Raw genomic sequence first — 20409 nt, forward strand, 5'->3', positions numbered from 1 at the left:
GATGATGTACCTCACTACCCACCTTATTTCTAGGCAGGATCAGGAACCCTTGTGGCTAACTCTCAAAATTAAAAAGACCACTCCTAGTCAATTTCTACTTTAAGTCCATCTTTTAATGATTTGTTTGATATCATGTTTAGTTTGGCCCTAACTTGTGAAAATGTCTAGATGAAATGTCTAGACCAGGGGTTTCCAACCTGTGGTCTTCCAGATGTGGCTGAACTAAAACTCCCATCACCCCCAGCCACAATTTATTCTGGCTGGGGATGATGGGAGTTGTAGTCCAGCAGCCTCTGGAGGACTACTGTCTGGGAACCCCTGGTCTAGATAAAAGCTGTACTATTGGGGAAGAAGTAGCAGGAGTTGGGGAAGAGTCACTCTCTCCATCGTGGCTGCTCCTGTGTGGTGAAGGGACACCCCTAATGTCTCTTTCATTTCCTCCTAATGATAAGGCTTTTTCATTTGGCTGGCTGGCTGGCTTGAAGGGCTGGGTAGTGACCACTGCAGAATGTGAAGGGAACAAGGCCCAACACGAAATGCAGCCAGAGTTAACATTTCAGGGGACCTGCCGCGGTATTTGCAGTCTTGCACCATCTCTAAAGAAACCAGCTTATTTATGGAGTTAACTTCAGTATTTTTAAATCTTCAAAGAAGTTATGCTGCAACTTCGCATTAGTAGGTAGAGTTATTTAGATAAATGCTTTGGTATGCTGATGTATAGCTGCAGTCCTATACATATCATTGACTCTGTCCACCACAAGATGTGAAAGATCGATTGAAATGGGTTGCTTAGAAACCAGCACAAAATTTTGACTTGTCTGCTTTTCCTCATATAGGAATTTTCTGGATTTCCTGGGAAGATCTATGCAAATACTATGACGTTATTTATTTGAGCTGGAATCCAAGTCTTTTTAAAGAATCCACATGTATTCACAGGTTTGTCCAACAGAAAAGATCTAAGCTCTGTACATATCTGAAACGTTATTTTGCTAGTAACTCTGTTGCAAGGTTACTTTGCAGCTGTCTAGACCACCTGCTTACTCACCCACATTTTCCCCCTCCGCACTCCCAGGAACCTGCTTGCATGAGCAATGTATCATCAGAGCTGAGAGCCTGCAGGTGCCAGTTGTGGACAGGTCTCACCAGCTCTAGAAATCACTTCTAAGATTGTGAAAGTTGCTGAGGCCCTTGTTCTCATTCCTCATGCAACAGATGACTCCTGTAAATGAAAGAGCCTCATTGCAACATCTGAAACTATCTCTGATTTATTCAAACCATTGCCATGATACTGTGCCAGTCTCCCTTCGCTTCCAAGTATCTGACATCATGAACCCAGGTTGTGAATACACATCCCAGAACGGCTGCTCCTTATTTGCTCCACTGCATTTATATATAACCTTTCTGCCAGCACACTTAAAGTAGTGTGTGTTGGGGGCAGAGCCATAGTGCTTTGCATGCAGGTGGTCCCTGGTTTGATCCCTGGCATCTCCAGGTAGGGCTGGAAAAGACTTGTACCTGAAGAGGGAGCAGGATGAACCAATGTCCTGACTCCATATAAGGCAGCTTCCTATTTGTGGTGGAGAACCATCTTTGTGGTAGAAGCATGAATTGTCCCCTTTGCTAAGCAGGGTTTGCCTTGGATGGGTGACTTCATGTGACCACGATCTGCTGTAAACTAGACCCCTTAGGGGATGGGGCTGTAGCTCAGTGGTGGTAGAGCATTAGCCTGCATGCATGCAGAAAGTCCCAGGTTCAATCCCTGGAGACTGGGAAAGACTCCTGCCTGCAACTTTGGTGTGCCACTGCTAATCTGTGTGGACAGTACTGAGCTAGATTAACCAGCAGCCTGCCTCGATATGACAGCTTATGTTCCTAGTTTACAATAAAGATTTTTAAATGTTAAAAAATTATTGGTGGGCTCTTCCAGAACTGATGGCATGAGTTCCTTGGCCTGAGCTGCTCCTCTTTTTGCCTTCCTTGGGTTACTCCGGTCTTGAAGTAGCCCTTGTGGGAGGGGCTGCCCCAATTCCTCTGAAACATTGGTGGGCTTTTGAGAGCTGATGGCAGGAGCTCCCTCTCCTGGACTTCTCCTCCTCCCCTTAGGGCACACAGGTCTTTAAATAGGCCCTGAGAAGTTGGGGAGTGGGGCTGTCACAACTGAACCTAGTATTTATTATTATTTTTTATTTGATTTGATTTTTATACCGCCCTTCCAAAATGGCTCAGGGCGGTTTATAATTAAAATAAGATAGTATCTTATTGGTTCAAATTTAGCTGATGCTACTGGCTTAAATGAAAGATCAGTTTGCCACATTTTGTATAACCAGCATTGTAAAAACAGAATCACTCGTGTGTATGTTAGAATTGGTATTTGAAATAGGAAGACTGGCTGGTGAATGGCCATCTTAAACACATACCAGACAATGGACAATTGTCTGTACCTATGACTGCTACCACTGCTACAAATATTTATATACCACTTTTCAATCACAGTTCTAAAAGTGATTTACATAGAAAAATAAAGAATGCATAGATAAGAAGATGGTTCCCTGTCCCCAAAGGACTTGCAGTCTGAAAGGAAATATAAGATATAAGGCAACAGCCACTGTAACTAGGAGTGAATGTTAAATAGCTCGATATCTGGTGAGTGTCCAGAATCGAGGAGTTAAACTAGTCAATATGGACAAAAAATCATAAAGCAGCTGTTGGTCTCAAGAATGAACACTTCAGTCACTTTATGGCTACTGCAAGCATTTGGTAGTGTAACTCCATAATTCTGGACACATACCAGATGTCCCGTCGCTGATAATATTCTCTCATTATTGTTGATTTGCTACAGTAGTTTGTGTGCTACATCTTGTATTTGAGGCTGCAGATTCTTTTAAGCCTGTGATCCTAACCACAGGAAACAAATTCCACTTTAAATCAGAGGGGTGTACCATCAAACAAATGTGTATGGGATCAGGGAGTATATTAGAGTAATCCAATGCCACACATGAATTTCAGAAACATAGCTTCTCAGACTGATTTACAGAAGATGTGTAAAATCAGACACATTACCATAATTTTCACACTTTCCTATACCTCTTCTGTCTCCTTTTCCCTTCTATAATTAGTTGTTGAGTGTCTGTGTCTGTGTCTCATACCTCCTCCTACCATTTGCCACCTATGCTGCTTGCTAAGCATCTCCCTGAGAGATTTCCTAGGCCTCACTATAGAAGCTTTCCTTGCATTCTGAGAGTCGTGGCCCTGGAATAAATGGCTTTGGCATTGTCGCTTAAATATTTATTTGGCAGTATTCAGCTTGTTTGTTGGGCTATGCCCGATAAAGGAGAATGCTACTCCTTTTGAGCATTCATAAATTCCAGACTTGCATTTCTACAGTTGGTTGCTTTGTTCCATGTAAGGAAAGTGCTTCTCCCTAGGCAGTATATCGGAGTCTCTGTCTGGAGTGCAATCACTTGTAATTAGTGGTGGGCTCAGCAGAAAACATATTTTACTCTAAAAAAAGTGTCTGTATGAAGGATGTGTAGTTTCGTTAAATAAAACACTGACTTGTGTGTTCCTCCCCTGCTCTTTTTAAGTACTTGGGATGCAAAACAAGGCCCTGTAAAAGATGTCTACAGCCTAGCGAATAATCCACAGTACAAACTGGAGGTTGAGTGCCCCCAAGGTGGTGCTGCCCTGTGGGTTCTGCTCAGTAGACACATTACTGACAAGGTACTCATTTCTAAATAACTTTGAATTTATTTGCAAACAGGCCCTGAAACACAATTTTTGTTGGTTTGATTTTTAAAGCAGAGAGCTAGTAAGAAGAGAGTAAGGCTTATACATCTCATAGTGTTCTTTCTGACCCACAAAGAGCAGTGTAAGTGATGCCTGATCTCCCAGCCAGGCAACTGGCTCATCTTACCCTGCTCTGTTCAATCACATCAAGAATTCTTAAGCGATGAGTTAGAGCACAACTGCTAGCAATCTGCAAGGGATTACTTATACCTGAAGGAAGGCTACTGCATCTGCATGAGTCCTTGTCCCAGGTCAACCTCCAGCTGGAAGGCAAACCCAGACTCGTGGAGAAATACAAGGGTGAGCTAATCCCCAAAGGCAGGCAATTCTTATCCTACGCACGCTAAGGATCACACTCTATGTGACATCCAGGAGTGTTTTTGCCCTGACCTGACAGGCTGAGTTTTCCTTTAGGCAATGACAGCTGAATTGGAGCCCCCATGGATTGGGACCATGGTGGCAGTAATAAAGACCCCTAAGACATTGTCTTTGTCCATAAAAGGCCCAGATCCAGCGCTATTGACTAAAGAAAAACGAAGCTCATCAGGCTAATAATGTTTCAAATGGCACAACTTTTCAGGCGTAAGAGTGAAATGTGCTGGTCAGAAGTAACGGAAACGTTTAATCATGTCAAAATGCAGGGTTTTTTAGATAGACAAGAATTGCCAAATAAAAACACAGATGAATATAATAGAGATCAATTGTAAATGTTTTTATACAGAGGCTTGTTTCAGACATCACACAGAACCATGATTTAATCCTAGTTCCACACAGTGCTCACAAATCTTGGGTTCATACGCTTCCCTCCCTCATGAGGGGAGGAAATGTTCTACTTCCGTTCCTTGGTCTTGAACAAGCCAGGGTTTTCTTCAGCATCCAAACCCACCAAATCCTGACTTGTGCTAACCGGTGTGTTTGAAAAAGCCATCATATCTCAGTTTCATAAATGGTTTGTTCAGAAACTCCGGTTAGAACAAACTGGAACTTGCTGGGTTCAGAAATCCCAACTTGTTCTAATCGGAGAATGGACATAGAATATTTCCTCCCCTCGTGCACAAAGGTGAAGGTAGAACACACAAGCCTAAGGCTTGTAAAGTCACACAAAATCGGTTTTAAATAATCTGAACTGGGCCACAGTATTGAGCAGTAATTTTTGTAATCACTTTTACAGGATGATTTTGCGCACAACCGGGAATTCATCACAATGGTTGTGTACAAGACAGATGGGAAAAAGGTCTACTACCCTGGTAAATGTTTTAACATACATACTTCCCTTATGCTAATAAAAAACTTCCAAAAATTATAAGCTTCCTCTTGTTCTTGAAGGACTTCTAGCTGGGAAACTCATCACAGAGAAGGTAGAGGATTTGTATGTAAACCTTTGCTAACTAGGTGGTGGTTTGGGCTGCTTTTGTTTGATATTAAGGAAGTGGAATTGGTGTAATCCTGCAGCTGACTCCTAGGTCAGATTCTTAGTTATGTGAGGTATTGACACTTGTACTTTGCTTTCTGTAAGGAATTTTAATTTGGAAAGTTAGCAGGCCTGTTTACTTTACCACTTCTCTCTGTAGTAATATTTACATTTGAGCCCAAGCACTTCATGCTAAATTATTTTCAAACATGAATCCGTACATCTCTTTCCTTTCAGCGGATCCTGCTCCCTATATTGATGGGATTCGAATCAACAGTCCCCACTATCTGACCAAGATAACGCTGACTTCTCCAGGGACTCACACGTTTACCCTGGTGGTTTCCCAGTACGAGAAACAGAACACAATCCACTATACCCTCCGGGTATGTATTTGCAGGCAGCTGTGCAAGTAAAACAGCACCCATGCTCTCAGTTAGCAATAGCAATAGCAATAGCACTTACATTTATATACCGCTCTATAGCCAGAGCTCTCTAAGCGGTTTACAATGATTTAGCATATTGCCCCCAACATTCTGGGTACTCAGTTAGTAGTGTTGTAAGCCGCCCAGAGACCAACTTGTTATGGGGTGGCTAACAAAGTTTACTATTTATTATTTGCTCTTTGTAGCTACGGGGAGAATGGGAACTCACATCAGAGCGGTCCAGGTGCCTGGACAAGCGCTTGTAACGGTCATATAGTATAAGCTCTCTGATTTCATACTTGGCTGTAGAACAGTAGGAAGCATGATAGACCATTACCAAGAGAGACTGTTGTAATCAATAGATATTGCATACTTTGTCTTGCACTTCCAATCTATTTGGTGGAGGATGGGGTTGGTCGCTTGTAGTAGCATGGAGAAAACTATCACATTGTCTAGCTGACAGCCAACATGTAGCATTTTTGAAATCTCCATGTGGTGTCCTTTGTGTACACGCTGGCCTTTTATCTGCTGTGGATCAAATTGGAGTTGCCCCAGGAATCTTGCCTAAAGCAACATCCAAAGTGAATTTTTAAGTTCATCTGAACCATTTTGGGAGATGCTGAAAATTGCAAACCAGTGAATATTTGCAGGGTGGCATTTGCATGTCCCTACAGCAGGTGATTGTCACATTGTGTATTACCTGGGGAAACCTGTGGCACATCATTGAGAGCCTACAGACATGGGTAATTCTGTGAGACTGCCTAATACTTCTCTGCCAGCCTAAACTAGGAAGAGAACCTTAATGATGGGGCTATATTAAGCTGGTCCTTATCTAGTCAGTAGGGTTAAATTCTTCTCTGGAATAACTACTTCCCTTGTACAAAAGGCAAACAGTACCTCTTCTTTCATTGTTAAAAATCCATAGTCAAATCTCCACTGCCTGAAGTGCCAGAAGAGAGTTTGCTATGGCCTGAATTGTTTCTATCCTAATCACTACTGGTCAAACATTAGACTATGATCTAGAATGACTTTCTCATTGAAGATTCCCCTTCTTGGACAAGAGCTTCTTTCTTTTGCTCTTTTTGCTCTTTCTTTTGAAGCAATAGCAAGAATGCTTTCAGGTGTCCATGTTTTGTGCAAGTTATGCAAATAGACTTGTGTGTAAAAGTTGATGTCTCACAAAGATATTGATGCACACAAGGCCTACATAGTTTCTGCTCAGTTTGATTTCATATGTTCTTTTCTTTTTTAAAAATCTTCTTTAACATAGGTATATTCAGGGTGCAAATTTACTTTCTCTAAGATCCCAACACCATACACCATATCGAAACGGGTAAGCAATAATTTTAAAAATCTGTTATGGGTGTGGGTGTGTAGAGAAACCTACAAAACCAACCACACACACGTTATATTAATAGGGTTTTTTCCATGAGGTATCTTTGTGTAGCATTGAGGTTAAATTCTAGTTGTGTTAAATACCCATGGTGTGAGTAGAGTTGAACTGTCACCCTTAATCCAAGTCACCTGAAGATTATTCAGAACGGTCATTGGTTGCTGCAAAACATTGCTAAGGTCAAAGACATAGGAGAGGAGAACTGGTCTTGTGGTAGCAAGCATGAATTGTCCCCTTTGCTAAGCAGAGTCCACCCTGGTTGCTTTTGAACAGCAGACTACCTGTAAGATCCTTGTAATATATTCCCCTTAGGGGGTGGGGCCACTGTGGGAAGAGCACCTGCATGCTTGCATGCAGAAGGACCCAAGTTGCCTCCCTGGCATCTCCAAGATAGAGCTGAGAGAGACTCCTGCCTGCAACCTTGGAGAAGTCACTACCGATCTGTGTACACGGTGCTGAGCTAGATAGACCAATGGTCTGACTTGGTCTAAGGTAGCTTCCTATGTTCCTATAGTCTCCCCCTTTGTGTTATGTGTTTAGTGTGGTTTTCCCCCATTCTGCAGCCAGAGCCTGATGATCCTGGGCAGCCCCTCCCGGAACTGCAAATAGAAGCAGTCCCAGACACCATAAAGTTGCAGGCCTGAAATAGAGCCAGCAACATAGTCTGAATCCTGCACCAAAGTTATCTTGCATCGCCTCTATTTTCCCTTCTGTATTGTTCATTCTCATTTTCACAAAATGTACCTCAGATATGTCAAGAAGCTGATCTGAAACCTGACATGTTCTAGAATAAACTTGAGTGACTTGGTATTCACTAGAAATTGATATTCTAATGAAGTGCTAAGGGAGTGGGAAGGTGGGGGCCGTGAGAGAGGTTGAAAAGAGAGTAGCGTGTTAAAACCAAGAACATGGGCATGCTTTTTCTAAGAAGCTCTTTGGCTTACTTTCCCTAGGTAAATGGGCAGTGGAAAGGTCACAGTGCTGGTGGATGTGGGAATTTCAGAGAGACCTCCAAGAACAATCCTGTTTATCAGTTCCAGCTAGACAAGACCGGGCCACTCTTAATTGAGCTACGAGGACCAAGGTTAGTGCAGGATTGAATCGGGGGTGCTGTCAAGTGCAGGGTCATTGCAAATCTTAAGGTTTGTTAACCGACCCAATCAGTAGTTTGCTCCATTGTTATTATGTATTGCATCATAGGAATGGGGATGGAAGTATGCATGATACTTTGGCATTCCCACTCCTGTCTCCAAGGTTCTCAGTCTATATTCATAGCAATAACGTTGAGAGAGGCTAGATTGTCATGGACAGGGCCTTCTCTGTTGTTGCCCCCAGACTCTGGAATTCTCTTCCAGTGAATGTTCGCTCTGTGACAGCTGTGGCTGCTTTTAAAGAACTAAAGAACTTTTTATTTACTCGGGCATTTACCTCCTAGAGGCTGCCAGGTTTCTCAGCTTTCTTGCTTCCATTTCTTTTTAATTGTTTCTTGGTATTTTAATGGTTTTAATCTTTGATTTTAAGGTTTTAAATGTAACTTTTACAGAATTTTCTTGTATTAACTTTTGTAAGCTGCCTTGAGATGCATTATGAAAGGCAGTATAAAAATGGAATAAATAAAAGGCTAGAACACTGGCTGACATACTGAGGAAAATTACTCAATTTACTCAACGGAGTTCAATTTGAAATTAAAGGGACATGTTAGGCAATGCCTGAGACTGAATCCAAATAAAACAGAGGCACATATTGTGTGGAATAGGAACCCAAGAGACTATTTGGATCTGCCAGTTCTGGATGGGATTATGCGTCCCCAGAAGGAACAGGTGTGCAGTCTGGTAACGCTTCTTGATCCAAACCTCTCTCTGGTATCTTGGGTTGAGGCAATGGCCAGAGGTGCTTTCTATTGGCTTCAGCTGATATGCCAGCTACATCTCTTTCTTGAGATGAACAGCCTCAAAACACATACACTGGTAACCTCCAGACTTGACTGCTGCAACATGCTCTATGTGGAGCTGCCTTTGTATGTAGTCCGGAAACCACAATTGATGCAAAATGCAGTAACCCAGTTGGTCTGCAGGTCATCTCGAAGAGACCATATTGCAATAAATATCAAAAGGACTGCACTGGCTACTAATAAGTTTCCAGGCAAAATAACAAGGTGCTGGTTATTAACATATAAAGCCCTAAACAACTTAAGCACTGGGTATTTAAGAGAAAGTCTTCTTTACCATGAGCTCCATTACCCATTGAGATCATCTGGAGAGGTTCGTCTGCAGTTTCCAGCAGCTTATCTGGTGGCTACTCGGGGACAGGCCCTCTCTGTTGCTGCCCCGAGACTGTGGAATGCACTCCCTACTGAAATAAGAGCCTCCCCATCTCTGGCAGCTTCTAAAAGTCTTTAAAGACACATTTATTCACCCAAATCTTTTAGCTAAATTGTGGGTTTAAAATGTTTAATGTCTTAAATTTTGTTATTCTGTAAACCACCCAGAGACATAGGTTTGGCGCAATGTACAAACATAATAAATAAATTACTTTGAGTAACTTTTCTCAGTATGTCAGCCACTGTTTTTGTATTTTGAAATGTCCTGGCACTGAAGATTTGCATTATTTATACCAAATGTTACCCTTTCTTTGGAATTGCATAGAAATATAGGCTACAGTTCTGGAAAAATTACTCCTTGGAATAATGCAAGACTGGTATTCATAATAATCTTGTCATAAACCATTAAGTTTAAAAGGGAAGGGCTCTGTTCTACATATGCACAGATGCTGTAGATGTGCTTGGTGTGAAAAATAAACCTGGGGGCTGGGTCTGTATCCTCCAGTGTAGGGTATGGACTGCTGTATGTGCATTGAACATGGTGTGAATGATTGTGCATACATTCAGAACAAATCTGTACATATTGTACACAGATTGCACTTTAAGCATATACCATGTGTGAATAGCTCTGTAATCAAACTTCTGATTTTTACAGGCAGTACAGTGTTGGGTTTGAAGTGGTGACAGTCTCGACGGTAGGAGACCCAGGTCCTTCAGGTTTTCAGAAGAAGAATAGTGGTGATTACAGGTATCATTTCATTGGCATATATCCGTTTCCTGATAATATTACACTATATCTAGTACAACCCTCTCCATTCCCCCCTCCTCAGGTGTGGATTTTGCTACCTGGAAATTGAGAGTGTACCAGCTGGCATTTACAATATTATTCCAAGTACCTTCCTGCCTCAGCAGGAAGGGCCCTTTTTCTTGGACTTCAATAGTGTGACTCCTCTTAAGACATCACAGCTGCAATGAGGTGGCCTGGCTTTGTGTGTTTGAGCTGACAGCCTGACTTTCACTGGAGAGCCTTAGGAGAACCTACATAAGAAAGGACTACACAGAAGGCACAGAAGGAATCTGCATTCTCTTAGGATGAATCTCACCTCAAAGTTGAAGTCTCTACATGGTAGATCGCTGGCCCATAGCAATCTCTTATAGGGAGCAGAAACTATTGGGCTGTTGTGTTGTTGTTTTTCATTGTGGCAAAAGTGACAGCAAGTGAAGGGAAGCTGCTTGCTTGGGGTTTTCCCCCTCAATGCTGCTGACAAACTTGTAACTGAATGCAATCATGCAATTGATTTTTGGCATGGCTCAGCTTGCACAATTTTGCACCTTATTATCTTTCATCAAGTTTTGGTTTTAAAATGCCTCTGTTTCTCTCTTCCATTAACTTACCTTGGACGTTTCCAAATATATGCTGATATTGCTCCAGTTCCATTAATCTTATGCTGAGATAGCTGTGCTTTGGGAAACACTGCTTGTTCAGAGGTGGCACAAGCAACAGTAGCCTGAACAGGTAGTTTCTTTATTCTGCTTTTTTAACTTGTTAGGGTGGTGCCAGGGTTAATTTTCATTCTGAAAAAGCAGCCTAGAAGAACTAGAATTACTTACATGCAGCTTCTCAACAAAAGTTCTTGAAACAGTTTACACAGAAAAATAAACATAAGATGGTTTCCTGTCCTAGAAGGCTCACAACCTGGAAAAGAAACAAAGTAGACATAAGCAACAACCACTGGAGGGGTGCTGTGCTGGGTTGGATAGGGACAGTGCCTCTCCTCCTGCTAAATGTAAGAGAGCCAGCACTTCAGAAAGTGCCTCTGCTCAGTTAGCAGAGGCTCTAGAACTGCTGTTCTAGGGCTTGGATTTTTTACACTTATTGCTACTTATGTTGACAAACTTGGTAAGTGTAGCTAGTAGGCTTGTGTACAAGAGAAAGTGTTGGGTTTATTAATTCATTTTTAATTTATTTGGTTTATATACCACCCTTCCTAAAGTGATGCAGGCTGTGTGACATTAAAATCAAAAACACTTAAGTTAATAAAAACACATTTGAACCAGATTAAAATTAAAACTAAAAAACTAGATATTAAAAGCCAGGCTAAAAAGATGGGTCTTTAAGGCTCTTCTGAAGGCCACCAAGGTAGATAATGCTCTCATATCTACAGTGAATGCATTCCACAACCTAGTGGCAACAACTGAGAAGGCCTGATCTGAGGTCACCACCAGAGGTACCAGTGGCACCTGAAGATGGACCTCTCCTGATGAGCTAGCTACTCTACCAGTGTGATAGATCATTCCTTACTACACGTTTCCATCAAGCTGCTACTTCGATGAATCTGTGTTGCAGTATGTTTTTTACTGCTAAAGTAGCCAAGGAGAGAGTTGTATTTATCTGAGAAATGGTGTTTGTTCCATGCAATGCCTGTACATGTAGAAAGCTTAGAGGAGCTCATAACACAATGGATGGAGGATGTGTAACTTCCTTGTGAGGAATCAATTGTGGTCCACATGGTCAGGATTTTGACACAAGACTTTCCCCCCTTTAAAAAAAAAAAAAGCCCCACTCTTCATGAATAAATCCTAGCTGCATAGCTCTTGCTCTTTTCAAAAGCAGTCAGTTTAGAGATAATGAAATGCAAAACTTAAAGTGGATTAAAACCATTGTAGAGTAAGAACCAGGAAGGGGCAGTCAAAGTTTGAGACCTAGTTATCCTCTAGTACTACATAAGTTTAGGACATCATGTTTCACCAGTTGAACTGTAGAAGACTTTTCTTTCCAACCTACAGAAATAGTCCATTTCTGTATGCAAGGAGGAGGTCTGGAGATGCAAGCAGACCCTGTGGTGGTTCAAACTATTTTTACATCAAAATTATATGCTAGTTTGTTCTAGACTCTGCCTGTTTCCCCCAATACCTTCAGTGTGTTCCTTTGTTTTAAGAGCAGTAGCAGTAATTCTGATCACTTGGGATGCATGCACATGCCCAGCATAATTACCGCAACACTACCAAGCCACTCAACAGGAAAAGATAGCGTTTGGTGTAATTTGTAGTGATAGCTGTCTTTGAAAAGATTATTAAATCACAAGCCTTGTAAGTGCTGTTCTGTAATGGGCCATCTGGGCTAGTGGGAATTGAATCATGCTCTGTGCTTGCCAGTAACTTGCAGTTCATCAGCTTTGCAGGGTAATTAGCAAGATGAAAGTTATAGCTGAAGCTTTGACAACAAGGCAGACAGCACTACAAAAGACTTGAACAGCTGGTTTTCAAGTAGCCTTTTGAAAGGACCACTTCACACATTTTTTAGATAAGTCATTCAGGTAGGAAATTATGAAACCCATATGTTTGTCATGCATTTTGCTTGGTGTATGTTTGCTATAGAATGCACAGGACACATGGGGTTTCTCTACTTTGTCATTCGCTTGCTGGGTACGCCTGACTTCTTGTATGTGTAAACTACAGTTGGCTTTCTAAGGGTCATGGTAAAGCAGTTATGCTAACTTCTAAATACTCATTGCCTGTGTTCACTGCAAAAAGCTGAAGCCAGCCAGTCAAGGAACTGGGAGGATGAGCTTACTGCTATTTATATTCTGCTTTTCAACAACAAAAAAGTCTTCAATTATCTGCCAACACAGAATGCCAAAACATTTAAAATGGAAACCTAAGTGTAGACTGTTGAATTTCTTCTCACACTTTCAGTTTCGTGCACCTTTCTGGCATAGTTCCAGCACCTCAGCTTTCATCACCTCCTTCCAGGTCTATAAATATGTAGCATTCGTATAACATTTCAAGTGTGTGCAGCATCTCACATGTACTGTCTTGATGAAATCCTTATAACAAGCCTGCAAGATAAGTAGGCATTATCCACCCATTACAGCAGGGGAACCAAGGAGGGAATGGCTTGCCTAAGGCCCACTAGCAAGTTCAGGGCAAAAGGTAAGATACAAATCAGGGAAGTGTCAGTTTTACTATCCAGTTTCTAATGCACTTTTCCTTAGAAACTATGTAAAAGTATATATATTAAAATGTTAGATTTTAATGACTTCAGCGGCCTTTTTCCTGGCAATTTAAATCACCTTCATTCATTTAAATCAATAGATCAGCATCTATTAAACTGTTGCCAGACATGGGCCCAATCCAGCACATACTAAATGCACATCAGAGTAGATGATACAGTTTCTTTAGAAGTTGTAGACTTCTCTGAAAATTCAAAATGAAATCTGAACTTAATGCAAATTATTTTAGAACTAAAATGTAGGGCCCTCTTATAAATGGCTGCTTTTATTCAAAGAATGGAAAACACATCTCCCTTCCCCGCAAGACGTCATATAGCACACATGTTCATGTCTGTGTGATTGGTAGACAGTTCCAGCACCTCAGCCAGGGATTAGCAGGTCACCACAGCTATCATTCACTGATCTATCTGGCTGACCTTTTATTCGTAATCTGTGCAGCTGGCTCAATCAGTACTCTCATATTTGACTGTATCTGCCAGTCAACCAATTAGTATGCATTTTTACTTAAACTATGTAACAAAATGTAAGATTAATGACTTCAACTTGGCCTCTTTCCTGGCAATTTAAATCACCTTGCTTCATTTAACCCAATCTACACTAGTACACATCTGTGTGCTCATCTGGTTTCTAAATTGTCTGGCAGTAGTAATATGATGCAAAGGCAGATATTCTCCACCAGAGGCCAGTGTTGGTCAGAGAGAAGACATGGTGCTACCATCCAGCTGCTGACTTCATAGCATCAAGCTAGCTCAGTTACAGATTTATGAAGCTCCTACTTGTTGTCTAAGACATCTCCTCTTGCAGAACAAAAACTGACCACAAGATGAATGCCTTTAGGGTTCCAATAGGGCTTTATTTCTGGATCCTATTCTTGGAGCACAACCACACAAGACCTTCCTGTGCAGCACATCAAATACACAAATGAGAGGAAGAAGAAAGGGAAACGCATTGTATTGTAGGAAACCCCTAAAAAAGAACTTCTCACTCCCAGGAATCACACAGACTGTTACTATCACCCTGTACCCCAACATACTTCCACTGTGCAGAGCAGATACTTGGAGAACTAGCAGGAGCTACAGTAAGTGTGGATCCAGTGTGAAATGCAGGTGTCAACTGAACATCCAGCATGCATCTAACTCCACTGAACTTTCAACAAAGCCAACCAATGTATGAAGGTATGCAGAAGCACTGCCAACAGAGCCCATTCTGTGGTGCCTGAACAAACATGGCGCTTCCAGCAAAGCTAGGGTTGACAACATGGCCTCTTATTCAAGACTGTACAATGCTGGCCACTACCACACCCCTCAGAAAATCCCTTAGGTGTTCAGGCTGCTGATCACAGAAGGAGCTGCCATCACGGTTACAGTGTTTCCCTTTTCCAGTGACTGCTGCCATAAGCATGAGCAGTGCAGTAAAGGGCAGGACTTCGAGCCCGCTTTCAGCACTTTGTTTTTTGAATGTCCAAATAAAGCTCATGGCTTGCCCCCAAAACTTGTGTTTTGCTCTGTGCTTCAGTATAAACGTGCTTCCACACAAACACACCCCAAAATCTCTCATTTTCATTTTATCAGTTACCATTCTTCTGTTTGGCACTTGTAAAATTCATTCCCTCAGCTAAAATGTATGCCAAACAGTCACATGAAAGGCTTGTGAATACTTGGGGGGGGTGTTTATAAGAAATGTTCTAAAAGCATTTTCAAGCACTTTCCATATAACCATACTACACATGAAAAAGTAAAAAGGGTGGAGGAAATGTTGACTGTAGTGTGAATGATTTTTACATTTGTTTTCAGAATAGGTTTACAAGCTATTGTAGTGACAATATACAAACAGGTCTGTAAGGCAAAGAACAAAAATGTTAGGGAGAAGGGCAAGACACACAATGCTAAACACCTAGAAAATAAATAAGTTAATCTGTTAGACATTATGTATGACAATCTTAGAAATGCTAACTACTGGGGGAAGGTCCTATTTCTTAACTACCTCCTATTAGCTTAACTACCAGCCATCTCTACTGCCTAACAGCTGTTACTGAAGCATGCCCTAACTCCCTGTCCACTCTCACTCAGCGGTTTTGCTCAAGGGATGCTAAGTTTAGTAATCCCTTTACTTTACAAACCCTATGTATGGCAATCTACAGAAACATTATTATTCACTCTTCTCTCAACCCTAACTGGTAAATACTCTCATCTGTTCATGCATACCTCCTCTTTTTTTTTTTTACTTGGTAGGCCAAAATGTAATTCTTATCCATGCCTAGTGATAGATGTCAATGGTACTACTGTCACAACACTTTAAAAGTGCTGAACAGTGTCAAACAAAAGAGTTCTAATGTACATTTCATTTTGGTCACCAAATTCATAATTTAAACTCCCCACCCCAATATCTGAAAAGGTAGAAAGCTATCAAATATTAAATGTAATTATGTTACCACCCTTGAGGTATCATTTTTAATCACCCATGAGCTCTGGAGGCTGACAGAGTGAAGCTTTCTAGGCTCAATACATGCAACAGCTTCCTTTTATAATCCAAAATATAACAGTTCTACAACCTCAGTATAATGCCGACATTTAAAGTACAAGGTATTTAAAACGATATGCCACTGGCATCTCAGAATTCTCTACTGTATCAAAACAGCAGCTCAGCTCACAAAATGGATGCCTGCCTACAAAATGGATGCTGGTCACTCCCAAGCGTTTGGTTCAGCCTTCCGTTTGCGAGTGGCAGAGAACTCCATACTGGGGACGGTACTAGTTATTGCTTCCGCCAAACTGCTACAAGACATCTTACAAAGCCTGTGAAGTACAACACAAACAGCTGATCTCTGTGACGGATTTGTGTCACAACAAAGATTTCACTTATATATTTTTGTTTTTAAAAAAACTTCAGCCCTCAACACTGATGTAACTCTTAGTGCAGTTTTAAGGAGTCAACGCGTAAAGATTTGGCATATATTAAATAGTTATTGGCACAAGGTTCTTCTGCCATTCAGAAGAAGTTTGGGTATAAATAATTTTGCTTCCTCATTAGCTCTGATAGGCCATAACCTCAGCCAATCTGCACTATTTTTCTGTCTGCGCAAATCCCATCTTTGACTTTCAGGCATTGTAAGGAGAGCTGCTTCATTCTGTTATCCAACCCTGTGCCACTGGAAGAAGAGTTGCTGCTGTTGCTCTTGTTCTTGTTCACTTTGTCAAGTGCCTTGTTTTCTGCTCCTTCTGCCCTGTCTCCTGTGAAGATGAGAGAAAGGTTGAGCTATGGAACCTCACGTGAGACACACAGACACACACAGACAGAATGGTGCCTTCCCATTCAAAGCCTAATAAGCACAATAAGGTGCCTCAATTACCACCCCATTGATCTCAGAAATTTGGGATTGGTCCCATAACAAAATCTATTTAAAGGCACAAATATACAACTGGAATGTCCTTAATATGTTTCTTAGGAAAACTCTTAATTATTTTGCCATGTTCATCCAGCATGAACTTCCCTCTGAACTAATTATTTGATTCTTTCACAAGCTTTACACACACAGAACTAGTTTGCTGGATTATAATAAGAGTCCTCCTAATCCAGCCATATGCTACTGGGAAACTCACAAGTAAGGAATGATGGAGACTGTCACCAGAGGTGCACCTAGGTAATTCTGGAGCCTGGACCTAAAGGCTTTTGGGTCCCACCCACCCGCTCGCCCCGACCCACTGCAAGTTAAGCATCATCCCCCTACACACAGACACACACAGAGTATGTTTAACATGTGGGTTCTTGAGGGCACAAACAGCAATTGAACTCTCAAGCATGTAAAAATATATAACAGGTATATTTATGCAAATATGCATTAGCAGAAACATTTCAGCACACAACATATTCCCATCCCATATATTTCTTTCCTCACTCCCCGCTCTGTCTCTAAAGCACTCAGTGCAGGTCACAATCACATTCGGTTGCCCAGCACAGTGTGGGCCACCAGCACAGCATAGCCACCACACCACCCAGGATGGACTAGAGAGGATTTGAGGTGTGGAGGCCATCAACTTTAGCCTCAAAGCCCAGGGGTAAGAGCACCTCTGATTGCCACATACTGGAGATAAACACAGGAAGGTGTGCCCTATCAGAGGTATGCTGCCTACGGTGCTTCATTTTTTGTCTTTTGTGGCCAATAGCCATTTTTAGATCCACCCAGGGGACTCTGGCTAGGTTCTAAAAAGATCAAGGGCCCACGGGTTCTAGGTTCAGGTTCCAACTTCCTCCACCACCCCACACCCTCACTCAGTGAGCAGCTTTGCCAACCAAAGCTGCTGCATGGTTTGTTTATTTAGTGTGTCTCCTCCATAACCCTCCTTCCCATGCAGGTTGTTTCTTCTTTCTTCTTTGCAGCAGCAGCAAAGCTGTCATATAGTTAGTTTTGTTTTTACCTCCCTTCTCCTGCAGCCTCCCCCACCATCTCATTTATCCCACCAGTGTGCATTGGTGCTGGGCATAAATAACTGCAGGGCTGTCGAAGAGAGCCCACAGCCCCAGAAACTCTGCCTCGACCTTCTGGGCCACCAAGAGGGTCCACAGGTTGCCAGGGTGGCACCTGCTGCCCCAAGAGAGTCCCCACAGTGCTGCAAGGCCAAGAGCCATCATCCAAAAGAGCCCACAGCCCAAGCAACCTCTTTTTTCCAAGTTGTGTGTGCAATAATGGAGAGTGGGCAGGAATGGACCGAGCACCTTCTCCTTATTTCCATTACAGCACAGACAGAACTGGCAGCAGTTAGAGGCACACTCTGCTCAGGAACCTTTTAATTCCAGCCCAGCTAGTGCCCTCAGCCATTGCCTCCTCCATGTTCAAAACAGAGTCAGTGGTGGGTGGTGGAGATCTGGGGCACTCAGCCAGGCATTTAGCCCCAGGGCTAACACCACCGATGGGTTCATCCTCCATTAATGTGTCTAATCCTTTTTTCTTTTTTTTTTAATCATCTGCCCTAGCAGCCAAGCACCATACCTTGGATCAATGAATTCCACAGATTAATTATGCATTGCATAATGAAACCTATTGTTTGTTCTGAGCCTATCAGCAATTCATTTCATACAGTGAACTTAAGGTTATGGGGTTTGGGAGAGACAGTAACTTCTCTCTGTACTTTTGACAATTATATCAATTTCTGTCTTGGCCCTCCTTAATAACCTTTTCCTCTCGAATAAAATAAAACCGAATACATAAGACTTTCTTCACAAGGAAGATGTTCCAATCCCTTCATAATTCTAGTTGCATTTTTTAGCCTACTTTCCAGTAGCCTATGAGATCACCCGGCATTCCGTGTGTGCCCATTCTCCTGCACCCCTTCAACTTTCCAGTGCCTGGACTAATATGAACATAATCGGGTACAATTGTAGGGACACCCCAACAGTGTAATTGGTGATGTCACCCACCCCAATTCAAGATGGTGGACGCATAAAATTTTGAGGTACAAGTGCGCTAACTTGTGAACTGCCTAACTGATTTGAACCAAATTTGCTACAGCTGTAGGGACACATAAGGATGCCCCAATGGGGTAGATTGTGATGATGCCATCCACCCCAATCCAAGACGGCGTACATGTGAACGTTTGAGGCACAAGTGGGCTAACATGTGGACTGTCTAACCAATTTGAACCAAATTAGGTACAGTTGTAGGGAGACAGACACAGGGACACCTCTATGGCGTAATCTGTGATGATGTCATCCACCCTGATTCAAGATGGCGGATGCGTAAACATTTGAGGTGCAGGTGGGCTAACTTGTGGACTAACTGGTTTGAACCAAATTTGGTACAGTTATAGGGATAGTGAAAGGAAAGAAGGCAGATTACTGTAGTTCTTACTAGAACAACTTGTCTGTATATTTTTCAGCTCTAATATATACTTTTTGAAATAGAGTAATCAGAACTTCAGACTGCAAATGCCCAAATGTGGGCATACCATAGACTTATCTAATAGTATTAAGGTACTTGCTATTTTATTTGAGAAGCAGCATTTTTTGGCTATGGAATGACAGAAGTAATTATTAACCTTTTAGCTCAAACGTCTCTGAAATGGATTACACAGCAAATGCAGCAGCAGGCAATGGCACAGGTTCTTAGATAGTTGCTCTGCTATAAGTGTTTAAAAATTAGCTTTAATAGTTCAACCATTTCTTATTCCACCACAATATTATCTCTCATGACTGATAGGCATGCCTATTAGTAAGTCTTACTTTCATTACTTCAAGCTTGACGATTAAACTGTCACTTCCTACATCCCTAGGGTATTTTTGGTGACTTATATTTAGACAGAAATTATATAGCACCACCATCTACTCACTGGAACATATGCAGTAAATAATCCTCTACTCTCAGAAACCTCTCACTGTGCAAGACTATCACCTTTAACCTTAGTTGATGGATAATGGAACTCAAGGTTTTTCTTCAACCAGAAGTTAAAAGGACTGCTTTAAAGCTTGACTCATTCTGCTCACACACTTCAAACATAAGAAGGCTGTAAATTACAGATTAACATGTTACTGTTTAGCTCAAAATACTTTGCACATGAAGACAGGAAGAGATAGGATGAGAGCTTCCTAGTTAGCTATTTTAGGGGCAAAAAGCAAAAAGCCAATGAAGGCTCCTGGTCCCATTTATATACTATGTGCTTAGCTGTGTAAGTATTCCAAGCATCTTTTAAGTACACTTGCCTAGATGCACCACTGACATGCTAATACCATACGACATGCATGGTTTGGCACATATTGTAAATACATAGGTAAGCACTTCTTCCTCGTGGTTTGCATCATAAACAAATCCGACCTGAAACTTGCTAGCAACACAACCAGATCTCAGAACTAAGGGGGATAAGCAAAGGCACATTCTAGATGAACTGGGAAAGAGCTCTAATCTGGCCCACATATACAACACCCAAAGGGCTTGAGTGATGAACAGGAATTTGACAAAGCAGCAACAGGGCTATAAGCAGGCATTTAGTCTTGTGTGTTAATTCTAGCAGGAAGGATTCCTACACCTTGGTCCTGTGCATCATTCAAGACCAACTGGAGTTGGTCTTTTAGAC

General features: G+C 41.8%; 2 protein-coding genes across 4 annotated transcripts in view; one reads left to right on the forward strand and one right to left on the reverse strand.

Annotated features, from left to right (window-relative positions):
• The window catches only part of CAPN7 (calpain 7), an 82792-nt gene that overhangs the window by 23670 nt on the left and 38713 nt on the right, over positions 1-20409 (forward strand). The window contains exons 14-21 of one of the 2 annotated variants that reach the window (XM_053265010.1): positions 837-936; positions 3585-3720; positions 4958-5033; positions 5435-5580; positions 6890-6952; positions 7966-8096; positions 9988-10080; positions 10163-14887. In XM_053265010.1, coding sequence (XP_053120985.1) covers positions 837-936; positions 3585-3720; positions 4958-5033; positions 5435-5580; positions 6890-6952; positions 7966-8096; positions 9988-10080; positions 10163-10307 — 890 coding nt within the window. In that variant the 3' untranslated portion in view covers positions 10308-14887. Of the gene's footprint in view, positions 1-836; positions 937-3584; positions 3721-4957; positions 5034-5434; positions 5581-6889; positions 6953-7965; positions 8097-9987; positions 10081-10162; positions 14888-20409 lie in introns of those variants that run through there. The other variant, XM_053265011.1, reaches the window with a different exon arrangement.
• The window catches only part of SH3BP5 (SH3 domain binding protein 5), a 61279-nt gene continuing 55047 nt past the window's right edge, over positions 14178-20409 (reverse strand). For both annotated transcript variants that reach the window (XM_053265012.1, XM_053265013.1), the window contains one exon: positions 14178-16575. In XM_053265012.1, the coding sequence (XP_053120987.1) occupies positions 16394-16575 (182 nt within the window). In that variant the 3' untranslated portion in view covers positions 14178-16393. The remainder of the gene's footprint in view (positions 16576-20409) is intronic.

This window comes from Hemicordylus capensis, chromosome 6 (genome assembly GCF_027244095.1).
Source record: "Hemicordylus capensis ecotype Gifberg chromosome 6, rHemCap1.1.pri, whole genome shotgun sequence".
NCBI classification, from domain to species: Eukaryota; Metazoa; Chordata; class Lepidosauria; order Squamata; family Cordylidae; genus Hemicordylus; species Hemicordylus capensis.